The sequence below is a fragment of the Mustelus asterias genome, unplaced genomic scaffold, assembly GCF_964213995.1.
Source record: "Mustelus asterias unplaced genomic scaffold, sMusAst1.hap1.1 HAP1_SCAFFOLD_1460, whole genome shotgun sequence".
NCBI lineage: Eukaryota > Metazoa > Chordata > Chondrichthyes > Carcharhiniformes > Triakidae > Mustelus > Mustelus asterias.
This window is the reverse complement of record NW_027591405.1, coordinates 42,122-56,856: the sequence shown is the minus strand read 5'-3', so window position 1 is coordinate 56,856 and position 14,735 is coordinate 42,122. Positions and strand designations below refer to the sequence as shown.

Here is a 14,735-nt window from a genome sequence, read left to right as displayed (position 1 = left end):
CACCAAATTAGTCAAACATATCCTTCCCTTCATGAACCCATGCTGCGTCTTACCAATGGGACAATTTATATCCAGATGTCTCGCTATTTCTTCCTTGATGATAGATTCAAGCATTTTCCCTACTACAGAAGTTAAGCTAACTGGCGTCACATTTGATGTTTTCCAATCTGCGGGAACCACTCCAGAGTCCAACGAATTTTGGGCATTTGCTATTTCTCCCGCCATCTCTTTTAGTACCCTGGGATGCATTGCATCAGGACCAGGAGATTTGTCTACCTTTAGCCCCATCAACTTGCCCAACACTACCTCTTTCGTGATAATGATATCCCTCTATTTCCATCCCATTCATGTACTTGTCAAGACGCCCCTTAAAAGTCACTACCATATCCGCTTCCACTACCTCCCCCGGCAACGAGTTCCAGGCACCCACTACTCTGTGTAAAAAATCTGCCTTGTACATCTCCTTTAAACCTTGTCCCTCACACCTTAAACCTATGCCCCCTAGTAATTGACTCTTCCACCCTGGGAAAAAACTTCTGACTATCCACTCTGTCCATGCCTCTCATAATCTTGTAGACTTCTATCAGGTCTCCCCTCAACCTCTGTCACTCCAGTGAGAACAAACCAAGTTTCTCCAACCTCTCCGCATAGCTAATGCCCTCCATACCAGGCAATATCCTGGTAAATCTTTTCTGTACCCTCTCATGAGGGTACAAAAAATGCTCACGAGGAATTTGGATGTGGTTGCAGTGACAGAGACTTGGTTGAAAGAGGGACAGGACTGGCAGCTGAATATTCCGGGGTACAAGTGTTTTAGGCGAGACAGAGGAGGGGCCAAAAGAGGTGGGGGAGCAGTAGTATTAGTTGGAGAGCATATTACAGCGGTGCAGAGGGAGGACAATTCAGGGGGGTCGTGTAACGAGTCACTCTGGGTGGAGCTTAGAAACAGGAAGGGCGCAGTCACTATGTTGGGGGTGTACTACAGGCCCCCCAACAGCCCAAGGGAAGTGGAAGAACGGATATGTCAGGAGATACTGGATAGGTGCAGGAAAAATAGGGTTGTTGTAGTGGGAGACTTCAATTTCCCTGGTATAGACTGGAAATCGCTGAGAGCAGGGACTCTGAATGGGGAGGAATTTGTAAAATGCGTACAGGAGGGTTCTTTGGAACAATATGTAGATAGCCCGACTAGAGAGGGGGCTATACTGGACCTCGTACTGGGGAATGAGCCCGGTCAGGTCTTCAAAGTTTCGGTAGGGGAACATGTGGCAAATAGTGACCACAATTCTGTTAGCTTTAGGATAGTGATGGAAAAGGATGAGTGGTGTCCCAAGGGTAAGGTGTTGGATTGGGGGAAGGCTAACTTTAGTGGGATTAGGCAGAAATTGGCAGCTCTTGATTAGGAGAGGCTGTTTGAGGGTAAATCCACATCTGGCATGTGGCAGTCTTTTAAGGAACAGTTGTCAGGGCTACAGGACAGGCATAAGAACATAAGAAATAGGAGCAGGAGTAGGCCATCTAGCCCCTCGAGCCTGCCCCGCCATTCAATAAGATCATGGCTGATCTGACGTGGATCAGTACCACTTACCCGCCTGATCCCCATAACCCTTAATTCCCTTACCGATCAGCAATCCATCCATCCGCGCTTTAAACATATTCAGCGAGGTAGCCTCCACCACCTCAGTGGGCAGAGAATTCCAGAGATTCACCACCCTCTGGGAGAAGAAGTTCCTCCTCAACTCTGTCTTAAACCGACCCCCCTTTATTTTGAGGCTGTGTCCTCTAGTTTTAACTTCCTTACTAAGTGGAAAGAATCTCTCCGCCTCCACCCTATCCAGCCCCCGCATTATCTTATAAGTCTCCATAAGATCCCCCCTCGTCCTTCTAAACTCCAACGAGTACAAACCCAATCTCCTCAGCCTCTCCTCATAATCCAAACCCCTCATCTCCGGTATCAACCTGGTGAACCTTCTCTGCACTCCCTCCAATGCCAATATATCCTTCCTCATATAAGGGGACCAATACTGCACACACTATTCCAGCTGCGGCCTCACCAATGCCCTGTACAGGTGCATCAAGACATCCCTGCTTTTATATTCCATCCCCCTCGCGATATAGGCCAACATCCCATTTGCCTTCTTGATCACCTGTTGTACCTGCAGACTGGGCTTTTGCGTCTCATGCACAAGGACCCCCAGGTCCCTTTGCACGGTAGCATGTTTTAATTTGTTTCCATTGAGATAGTAATCCCATTTGTTATTATTTCCTCCAAAGTGTATAACCTCGCATTTATCAACGTTATACTCCATTTGCCATATCCTCGCCCACTCACTCAGCCTGTCCAAATCTCTCTGCAGATCTTCTCCATCCTCCACACGATTCACTTTTCCACTTATCTTTGTGTCGTCTGCAAACTTCGTTACCCTACACTCCGTCCCCTCCTCCAGATCATCTATATAAATGGTAAACAGTTGCGGCCCGAGTACCGATCCCTGCGGCATGCCACTAGTTACCTTCCTCCAACCGGAAAAACACCCATTTATTCCGACTCTTTGCTTCCTGTCGGATAGCCAGTCCCCAATCCACTTTAACACACTACCCCCAACTCCGTGTGCCCTAATCTTCTTCAGCAGCCTTTTATGGGGCACCTTATCAAACGCCTTTTGGAAATCCAAAAACACCACATCCACCGGTTCTCCTCCATCAACCGCCCTAGTCACATCTTCATAAAAATCCAACATGTTCGTCAAGCACGACTTTCCCCTCATGAATCCATGCTGCGTCTGATTGATCGAACCATTTCTATCCAGATGCCCTGCTATCTCCTCTTTAATAATGGATTCCAGCATTTTCCCTACTACAGACGTTAAGCTGACCGGCCTATAGTTACCCGCCTTTTGTCTCCTTCCTTTTTTAAACAGCGGCGTAACATTAGCCGTTTTCCAATCAACCGGCACTACCCCAGAATGCAACGAGTTTTGATAAATAATCACTAACGCATCCACTATTACCTCTGACATTTCTTTCAATACCCTGGGATGCATTCCATCCGGACCCGGGGACTTGTCCACCTTCAGTCCCATTAGTCTACCCAGCACTGCCTCTCTGGTAACATTAATTGTATTAAGTATTTCTCCTGCTGCCAACCCTCTATCGTTAATATGCATGTGCCTGTAAAAAAGGATAGGAAGGGTAGGATTCGAGAACCGTGGATAACCAGGGAAATTGAGGGACTGATCAAAAAGAAAAGAGGCGTATGTTAGGTCCAGGCAGTTAAAAACGGAGGGAGCTCTGGAGGAGTACAAAGAAAGTAGGAAAGAACTCAAACGGGGAATTAGAAGAGCAAAAAGGGGTCACGAAATGTTCTTGGGAGACAGGATTAAGGAGAATCCCAAGGCATTTTATTCATACGTTAGGAACAAAAGGGTTGTCAGGGAAAAAAAATCAGACCTCTCAGGGACAAAAGTGGGGAATTATGCTTGGAGCCCAAAGAAGTAGGGGAGATCCTAAATGAATACTTTGCGTTGGTATTCACAAAGGAGAGGGATGTGTTGACTGGGAGTGTCTCGGAGGGGAGTGTTGAACCGTTGGAGAAAATCTCCATTACAAAGGAGGAAGTGTTAGGTTTTTTAGGGAATATAAAGACTGACAAATCTCCAGGGCCTGATGGAATCTATCCAAGGCTGCTCAGGGAGACGAGAGATGAAATCGCTGGGCCTCTGACGCAAATCTTTGTCTCGTCACTGGACACAGGTGAGGTCCCAGAGGATTGGAGGATAGCTAATGTGGTCCCGTTATTTAAGAAGGGTAGGAAGGATAACCCGGGTAATTATAGGCCGGTGAGCTCGACGTCCGTGGTGGGGAAGTTGTTGGAGAAGATTCTTAGAGATAGGATGTATGCGCATTTAGAAAGGAATAAACTCATTAACGATAGTCAGCATGGTTTTGTGAGAGGGAGGTCATGCCTCACTAACCTGGTGGAGTTTTTTGAAGAAGTGACCAGAATGGTTGACAAGGGAAGGGCCGTGGATGTCGTCTATATGGACTTTAGTAAAGCGTTTGACAAAGTCCCTCATGGTAGGCTGGTGAAAAAGGTTGGATCTCATGGGATAAAGGGGGAGGTGGCTAGATGGGTGGAGAACTGGCTTGGTCACAGAAGACAGAGGGTGGTAGTGGAAGGGTCTTTTTCCGGCTGGAGGCCTGTGACTAGTGGTGTTCCGCAGGGCTCTGTATTGGGACCTCTGCTGTTTGTGATTTATATAAATGATCTGGAAGAAGGTGTAACTGGGGTGATCAGTAAGTTTGCGGACGACACAAAATTGGCAGGACTTGCAGATAGTGAGGAGCATTGTCAGAAGCTACAGAAGGATACAGATAGGCTGGAAATTTGGGCAAAGAAATGGCAGATGGAGTTCAATCCTGATAAATGCGAAGTGATGCATTTTGGTAGAAATAATGTAGGGAGGAGCTATACGATAAATGGCAGAACCATAAAGGGTGTAGATACGCAGAGGGACCTGGGTGTGCAAGTCCACAGATCCTTGAAGGTGACGTCACAGGTGGAGAAGGTGGTGAAGAAGGCATATGGCATGCTTGCCTTTATAGGACGGGGCATAGAGTATAAAAGTTGGGGTCTGATGTTGCAGATGTATAGAACGTTGGTTCGGCCGCATTTGGAATACTGCGTCCAGTTCTGGTCGCCACACTACCAGAAGGACGTGAAGGCTTTGGAGAGAGTACAGAGGAGGTTTACCAGGATGTTGCCTGGTATGGAGGGGCTTAGTTATGAGGAGAGATAGGGTAAACTGGGGTTGTTCTCCCTGGAAAGACGGAGGATGAGGGGAGACTTAATAGAGGTGTATAAAATTATGAAAGGCATAGATAGGGTGAACGGTGGGAAGCTTTTCCCCAGGTCGGTGGTGACGTTCACGAGGGGTCATAGGTTCAAGGTGAAGGGGGGGTGGGGGGGGGGGGGGGGGGGAGGTTTAACACAGATATCAGAAGGACATATTTTACACAGAGGGTGGTGGGGGCCTGGAATGCGCTGCCGGGCAATGTGGTGGAGGCGGACACACTAGGAACGTTTAAGACTTATCTAGACAGCCATATGAACAGAGTGGGAATGGAGGGATACAAAAGAATGGTCTAGTTTGGACCAGCGCGGGCTTGGAGGGCCGAAGGGCCTGTTCCTGTGCTGTATTGTTCTTTGTTCTCTCCAAAGCCTCCACATCCTTCTGGTAGTGTGGCGACCAGAATTGAACACTGTATTCCAAGTGCAACCTAACTAAGGTTCTATAAAGCTGCAACATGACTTACCAAGTTTTAAACTCAATACCCCGGCCGATGAAGACAAGCATGCCGTATGCCTTCTTGACTACCTTCTCCACCTGCATTGCCACTTTCAGTGACCTGTGTACCTGTACACCCAGATCCCTTTGCCTATCAATACTCTACCATTTACTGTATATTTCCTATTTGTATTAACCTTCAGAAAATCCTCCTCATTTCTTCCTTAAATGGACAATCCCTTGTTTTCAACTGTGCCCTCTCTTTTTAGAGCCCCTGGGAGTCCCTCAACTTTCAAAAGGTCACTTCTCATTCTTCTAAACTCCATTGGGTAAAGGCCCATCTTGCTTAACCTTTCCTTATAAGACAACACCACCAAACCAGGAATCAACCTAGTGAAGCGTCTAACTGCTCCTTATATCCCTTCTTAAATAAGGAAATCAAAATTGTACGCAGTACTCTGGGTGATCTCACCAATGCCCTATATTAGATATTGCAAGAATTTCCAGCTTTTATACCCCCATCCCCTTTGAAATAAACACCACCATAAGACATAGGAACAGAAATAGACCATTTGGCCCATCAGGTCTGTGGTGCCAATGAAATCATGGCTGATCTGATCTAATCCTATACTCCACTTTCCTCATAACCCTGGATTCCCTTACTGACTCAAAATCTGTCCATCTCATCCTTGAACATACTTAATGACCCAGTTTTCACAGCCCTCTGTGGTAAAGTACGCCACAGGTTCACTACCCTCAAGTGAAGAAATTCCTTCCAATATCTCTGTTTTAAATGTTTTATTCTGAGATTATGCCCTCTGGTCCTAGACTCTCCTACAAAAGGATCTACCCCGTCAGCCCCCTGAGAATCTTATATGTCTCAGCAAGATTCTCTCTCATTCTTTAAACTCCAATGAGTACAGGCCTAACCTACTCAACCTCTCCTCATAAGAAAATCCCTCCATACCCAGGATCAACCTAGTGAACCTTCTCTGGACTGCCTCTAGTGCCAGTATATCTTTCCTTAGATAAAAAAGGACCAAAACTGTTCACAGTATTCCAGGTGTGGTCTAAGTAGTGCCTAGTATAGTTTTAGCAAGACTTCCTTACTTTTATACTCCATTCCCTTTGAAATAAAGGCAACATTGCATTTCCTGTCCCAATTACCTGTTGAACTTGCATGCCAGCTTTTTGTGATTTATGCACAAGGACCCCCAAATCCCCCCGTCCTGCAGCTTTCTGTAGTCTTTCTCCATTTAAATAATACTCAACTCCTTTATTCTTCCGACCAAAGTGCATAACTTAATGTGCCAAATTTTTGCCCACTCACCAAACCGGTCTATATCCTTATCCTCACCTCTTGCCTTCCCACCTATTTTTGTCATCAACAAATTTGGCAATAATACATTCACTTTCCTCATCCAAGTCATTAATATACATCGTAACTAATTGTGACCCCAGCACAGATCCCTGTGACACTCCAGAAGTTGCAGGTCTCTATCCTGAAAATGCACCTCCCATCAGTTAGCCAATCCACTATCCATGCTAATATACTACCGCCAACACCATAGGCTCTCAATATATTAAGTAGTCTTTTGTGTGGTACCTTATTGAATGCTTTTTAGAAATCCATGTGTATGACATCTACTGGTTCCCCTTTATCCATCCTGCTCATTACCGCCTCAAAGAATACAAATAAATTTGTCAGGTATGATTTCCCCTTCCTGAATCCATGCTCACTCTGCTTGACTATATTATGATTCCTAAATGCTCTACTATTACATCCTTTATAACGAATTCTAACATTTTCCCAATGGCAGAAGTTAAACTGACTGGCCTATAGTTCTTGTCTTTTGCCTCCCTCCTTTTTTTAAAATAAAAAATGTTACATTGGCAGTTTTCCAATCCTCTGGGAATTTTTGCAGAATTTAAGTATTCTTGACAGATTACTACCAGTGCATCCACTATCTCTGTGGCTACTTCCTTTAATATCCTGGGATGCAATCCATCAGGTCCAAGGGATTAATCTGCTTTTAGCCCCATTAGTTTCCCTCGTACTTTTTCTCTACTGATAGTTCTTGTATTTATCTCCACCCCATTTCTGCCTTTGATTTAGCATTTTTGTTATGTTATTAATGTCTTCCATCGTGAAGACTGACACAAAATATTTGTTTAACTCCTCTGCCATTTCCTGATTCCCCATTATTATTTCCCCAGTCTCATTCTCTGAGGGAATGAGGCCTATGTTCACTCTGGCCTCTCACTTCCTTTTTAGAAAGAAGCTTTGCTCTCCTTTTTGATATTACTTGCTAATTTACCCTCTTTAGTTTATTTTCTTCCTCTCTATTTTTGGTCCTCTTTTGTTGGTTTTTAAAACTTTCCCAATCCTCTGGCTTACCGAGAGAGAGAGAGGGATTACATTTCTAGTTTTGCACTCCAATGGCACCTGTCCAGAATCCATACAAATTTGGAGACACATTATGGGAGGGATTTTATGGCCTCACTCAGCCCGAAACTGTAAAATCCCGCCCGAGGTCAACGGACCTTCCCATGGTCCGCCCTTTGCCTGCTCCGATTCCCATGTTGGGCAGGGCAGTACAATTCTGGCCTATGTATTTTTTCTTTCAGTTTAATACTATCCTCAACTTCTGTGGTTAATCATGGTGATTAATCCCTTCCTATATCATGAACTATTTTCAGAAATGTCTGCCATTGCTACCTTTCCTGTTAAACCCCTTTCCCCGTCCACTCCAGCCAAGTCTCCCATCATTCCTGTATAATTATTATGTGTAGCACAGTTGTTTCAGACTCAAGTTTCTCATTCTCAAACTGAATGCTAAATTCTACCATGGGGATTTAGGCACCTGGAGCAGCCACAATTTGCATACAAAGGGAAGGTGGGGCCCAAGTCTACCCAGTCTAACCAATTTGTTTCCGGGCCCTGTGACAGCACATCCAGTGACATTTAACACACTCGGTTAGGTGCTGCCAGACTTGCTGAGTTTTTCCAGCTCAGTCACTGCTTCCTTGGGGATATTTACTCCTCCATTCAAATTATTTACTGTATCTTCATGTGTGTCTTTCATGTAAAGGACATTCAGAACTATTTAAATATTCTCCTTTTCTACACTTCCTACCAAAGTGGATAATCTCACATGTTCCCACATCATACTCCATCTATCTTTTTTGCCCACTCAACCCCATCTTCAGGCTTGTGTCTGCCTCAGAAACTTGCTTTCCCACCTCCTTTGTATCAGTAGCAAGTTTGGCTACAATACATCCAAGTCATTAATATAGACGATACTGCACTGATACAATTTTGTCTTTTAAAAAAAGTGTTTAGACAGTTACATGAGTAAGATGGGTATAGAGGGATATGGGTCAAACATGGGCAATTGGGACTAGCTTAGTCGTTAAAAAAGGGGCTGAAGGGCCTGTTTCCATGCTGTAAACCTCAATGACTCTATGATCACTGTGGAATTCCACTAGTTACTGGTGCCAACTTGAAAATGCCCTATTTATTCAGATTCTGTTTCCCATTAGCTAGCCAGTCCACTACCCATGCTTATCTATTACCACCAGCAGTAATCTTCTGTGGCACCTTATTGAATGCCTTCAGGAAATCCAAATACACTACATCTACTGGTTCCCCTTTATCCATTATCTTTGAAAACAAATCCTTGTCACACTTGATTTTGCTTTCATAAAACAATGTTGATTCTGTTAGGTTACAATTTCCCAAATGTCTTGCTGCTATTTCCTTAATAATGGATTCCACCATTTTCCCAATGACAGAGTGTTTGGCTAAACAGACCTGTGGTTTCACGCTCCCTCCTTTGTTAAAGAGAGGTAGAACATAGAACATAACAGCACAGAACAGGCCCTTCGGCCCACGATGTTGTGCCGACCTTCATCTGAAACCAAGATCAAGCTATCCCACTCCCTACCATCCTGGTGTGCTCCATGTGCCTATCCAATAACCGCTTAAATGTTCCTAAAGTGTCTGACTCCACTATCACTGCAGGCAGTCCATTCCACACCCCAACCACTCTCTGCGTGAAGAACCTACCTCTGATATCCTTCCTATATCTCCCACCATGAACCCTATAGTTATGCCCCCTTGTAATAGCTCCATCCACCCGAGGAAATAGTCTTTGAACGTTCACTCGATCTATCCCCTTCATCATTTTATAAACCTCTATTAAGTCTCCCCTCAATCTCCTCCTCTCCAGAGAGAACAGCCCCAGCTCCCTCAACCTTTCCTCATAAGACCGACACTCCAAACCAGGCAGCATCCTGGTAAATCTCCTCTGCACTCTTTCCAGCGCTTCCACATCCTTCTTATAGTGAGGTGACCAGAACTGCATGCAATATTCCAAATGCGGTCTCACCAAGGTCCTGTACAGTTGCAGCATAACCCCACGGCTCTTAAACTCCAACCCCCTGTTAATAAAAGCTAACACACTATATGCCTTCTTCACAGCTCTATCCACTTGAGTGGCAACCTTTAGAGATCTGTGGATATGGACCCCAAGATCTCTTTGTTCCTCCACAGTCTTCAGAACCCTACCTTTGACCCTGTAATCCACATTTAAATTAGTCCGACCAAAATGAATCACCTCACATTTACCAGGGTTAAACTCCATTTGCCATTTTTCAGCCCAGCTTTGCATCCTATCTATGTCTCTTTGCAGCCTACAACAGCCCTCCACGTCATCCACTACTCCACCAATCTTGGTGTCATCAGCAAATTTACTGATCCACCCTTCAGCCCCCTCCTCTAAGTCATTAATAAAAATCACAAAGAGCAGAGGACCAAGCACCGATCCCTGCGGCACTCCGCTAGCAACCTGCCTCCAGTCCGAAAATTTTCCATCCACCACCACCCTCTGTCTTCGATCAGATAGCCAGTTACCTATCCAATCGGCCAACTTTCCCTCTATCCCACACCTCCTTACTTTCATCATAAGCCGACCATGGGGGACCTTATCAAACGCCTTACTAAAATCCATGTATATGACATCAACCGCCCTACCTTCATCAACACACCTAGTTACCTCCTCAAAAAATTCTATCAAATTTGTGAGGCACGATTTGCCCTTCACAAATCCGTGCTGACTATCCCGGATTAATCCGCATCTTTCTAAATGGTCGTAAATCCCATCCCTAAGGACCTTTTCCATCAATTTACCAACCACCGAAGTCAGACTAACCGGTCTATAATTACCAGGGTCATTTCTATTCCCTTTCTTAAACAGAGGAACAACATTTGCCACTCTCCAGTCCTCTGGCACCATCCCCGTGGACAGCGAGGACCCAAAGATCAAAGCCAAAGGCTCTGCAATCTCATCCCTCGCCTCCCAAAGAATCCTAGGATACATTTCATCAGGCCCAGGGGACTTATCGACCTTCAGTTTATTCAAAACTGCCAATACATCCTCCCTCCGAACATCTATTTCCTCCAGCCTATTAGCCTATAACACCTTCTCTTCCTGAAAAACATGGCCCCTCTCCTTGGTGAACACTGAAGAAAAGTATTCATTCATCACCTCGCCTATCTCTACTGATTCCATACACAAGTTCCCACCACTGTCCTTGACCGGCCCTAACCTCACCCTGGTCATTCTTTTATTCCTCACATAAGAGTAAAAAGCCTTGGGGTTTTCCTTGATCCGACCCGCCAAGGACTTCTCATGTCCCCTCCTAGCTCTCCTCAGCCCTTTTTTCAGCTCATTCCTTGCTAACTTGTAACCCTCAATCGAGCCATCTGAACCTTGTTTCCTCATCCCTACATAAGCTTCCCTCTTCCTTTTCACAAGACATTCCACCTCTTTTGTGAACCACGGTTCCCTCACTCGGCCATTTCCTCCCTGCCTGACAGGGACATACCTATCAAGGACACCCAGTATTTGTTCCTTGAAAAAGTTCCACTTTTCATCAGTGCCTTTCCCTGACAGTTTCTGTTCCCATCTTATGCCCCCTAATTGTTGCCTAATCGCATCATAATTACCTCTCCCCCAATTGTAAGCCTTGCCCTGCCGTCCGGCCCTATCCCTCTCCATTGCAATAACAAAAGACACCGAATAGTGGTCACTATCTCCAAAGTTCTCTCCCACAACCAAATCTAACACTTGGCCCGGTTCATTTCCCAGTACCAAATCCAATGTGGCCTCACCCCTTGTCGGCCTATCCACATATTGTGTCAGGAAACCCTCCTGCACACACTGCACAAAAAGTGCCCCATCCAAACTATTTGACCTACAAAGGTTCCAATCAATATTTGGAAAGTTAAAGTCCCCCATGACAACTACCCTGTGACCCCCACACATATCCATAATCTGCTTAGCAATTTCTTCCTCCACATCTCTATTACTATTTGGGGGCCTATAGTAAACTCCTAGCAACGTGACCGCTCCTTTCCTGTTTCTAACTGCAGCCCATATTACCTCAGTGTGCAGATCCCCCTCGAAGTGCTTTTCCGCAGCCGTTAAACTATCCTTGATTAACAATGCTACTCCTCCACCTCTTTTACCAGCTTCCCTACACTTACTGAAACATCTATACCCCGGAACGTCCAACAACCATTCCAGGTATTACATTCCTGGCTTTGCAACCCAATGGCACCTGTCCAGAATCCATAAAATTTTGAGAGATTTACAACCATTTCATCCACTATCATTGCAACATTTGCAACTACTTTCCTAGGATGCAGGTTATTAGCTCCAGCTTGGGGACTTGTCAGCCCTTGGTCTCATTGAATTTCCTACAAATTGTTCCTCTATTAATAGTTTCAAGTTCATCATTTTCATTCCTCCCCCCCCCCCGATTACTATTGGGGTGCTTTTCATGCCTTTTAACGTGAAGACAGGTGCAAAATACTTGTTCAAAGCCTCTGCCATTTCCTTCTTAGTATTAATTGCCCGTCCGCTAACCAGTTTATTTCAGATATTCAAAAGAAAAATACAAAATGCTGGAAAAGCTCAGCAAGTCTGGCAGCACCTAACCGAGTGTGTTAAATGTCACTGGATGTGCTATCACAGGCCCGGAAACAAACTGGTTAGACTGGGTAGTCTCGGGCCCCACCTTCCCTCTGTATGCAAATTGTGGCTGCTCCAGGTGCCTATTTCCTGAGCCTAACCACAGCCTCAAGATCCGCCACAGCAAACAGCTCAACTTGTGATCCCAGAATACAGACAAAAACAACCAATACAGATTACCAATCCCAAATACAGAGATATCCTTCCCTCAGAAGCTTCGGGTGACTAAACATATCACTGCTTCGAACGAAGATCATTGAATTTACTGGAATAGCATGAGGTGTCATTACGCATCCCAATTTCCTGAAGGTGCCAACTCCATTTAGGTGAAATTTAATGGACATTTACCTGTTGATGTATCCACCCCGGAGCCGTTCACTGCCTCAGCCCCACCCCCGCAGGCCATTCACCATATTGCCCCTACATCATGTCAGCAAATGAACAAGATTTCATTTATACTCTGTACCATCCCAACACTCGCAGGGCAGGTACAGCATGGGGTTAGATACAGAGTAAAGCTTCCTCTGCAATGTCCCCATCAAACACTCCCAGGACAGGTACAGAACGGGGTTAGATACAGAGTAAAGCTCCCTCTACACTGTCCCCATCAAACACTCCCAGGACAGATGCAGAACGGGGTTAGATACAGAGGAACACTCCCCCAAAGTCCAGAATTAGAGGAATATAGCATTCGATGGGGATCTGGTACCAGTGGAGATTGGAAAGATTAACTCGGATATTTCTAGAGTTGGGAGACCTGAAGCTAATGTAGGGCTCGACTTGATTTGGGACGCAATAAACACAACAAAATTTGGACTTTGATGAGGATGGTGGAGGGAGGGTGATAAACAGTGTTGAAGTGGAATCTGGAGATGAAGCAGCCTGGGTAAGGGCTACAGTGCGAGAGAAACTGATCTGAGAAGAGGCAACAAATGTCATGCAAGGATGTGGGGGATAAGACTCAGCTGAGGATTGTATAGGAAATTTGGATTATGGATTTCACCCTTTCCAAGTCTCTAGCACCATTCCCAAGGTTCATGTACCACAGCCCAGTAGAGTCAATGGAACAACCACGACTTTGAATGTTGACCAATACTTGGGCTCTGGCCACCACTTGCAGACTAATCCCAGCATGTTTAACAATCCCGTTTGATTAAAATCTCAGATGAGGAATTTGAATGTTGTCAAATAGAAGGGCAAATAGATACATGGGTTAGCTTCCTGTGTGTCTGACCCATCCACCCTATCTAAATCCTATTCCCGTAACCATTAACTGGAACAATGAACAAACTACTAGTCCAATCAAAACTCACCCAGTATCTAATTAATTAATCCCAAATATTTATTTGGCTTCTAACCCAACCGAATTCTAGTCCCATCTCTAACCAACTCAAATCTATCCACTAACCTTAACCCTCATGTAAACCCAAAGGCAGCAGATGCATGGGAACCGCCACCTACATGTCCAAGCCACACAACATCCTAACTGGAAAATATTTTCTTCACTGTCCCTGGGTCAAAACCCTGGAACTCCCTCCCTAACATTGTTGGTGTACCTGGACTACATGGACTGCAGTAAGAAGTTTAACAACACCAGGTTAAAGTCCAACCCCAGTCCAACGCCGGCATCTCCACGACATAGACTGCAACAGTTCAAAGAGGGAATACACCACTACCTTCAAGGGTAATTAGGAATGGCCAATAAATGCTGGCCTAGCCAGTGAAGCCCACACCCTGGGAATGAATTTTAGAAAATAATGCCAAATCTAAAACCCAAGCCTAATCCAACATGAATGTTATCCACAGAGGAGTCATATTGGACTTGAAACGTTGACTTTTTCTCTCCACAGATGCAGCCAGATCTGCTGAGTTTTCCAGAACTTCTGCTTTTGTTTCAGATCACCAGCATCCACAGTATTTTGTTTTTATGAATATCTAGTTTTACTTTTATATTCCAGTGTTTGATAAGGAAAATATTGAATGACAGAATCAGAATAAAACAAAGAAGTGTCAAAGGTTTGACATGTTGTCTCACTCACATCTGCATATGCAACACTCACCTGTCGCGTGAAATCCAGGCTGTTTCGTTCAATACCTGATAGAAAAAAATAAAGTAATAAAAATCCAGAGCAGCACCAGTTAATGTGCCTGAGCACTAGTGCTGGTTTATGGGCAGGGAAGCTGACTGAGTTCAGTAACATCTTAACACCACAGGACAGTTACTAAGTCAATATTCATCCCAAACATCCTGATGCAAACTCAGGAGGAGAAACAAAGATATGAATGTTAGAAAGGGAAAGAAAAGTGCACGCAACAGTCTGGGACTGACTGATAGCACTGGAGTAAGAAATGGTAAGCTATTTGGTGGACTCAGAGAGAGGGAATGCAGCTTTATAGAACCTTAGTTAGG

At 44.9% G+C, this 14,735-nt stretch overlaps 1 protein-coding gene across 1 annotated transcript in view; it reads right to left on the bottom strand.

The window, feature by feature from the left end:
- Positions 1-14,735, bottom strand: part of pou2f3 (POU class 2 homeobox 3) — a 59,697-nt gene that overhangs the window by 32,347 nt on the left and 12,615 nt on the right. The window contains exon 2 of the mRNA XM_078206365.1: positions 14,386-14,420. Within this exon, the coding sequence (XP_078062491.1) occupies positions 14,386-14,420 (35 nt within the window). The remainder of the gene's footprint in view (positions 1-14,385; positions 14,421-14,735) is intronic.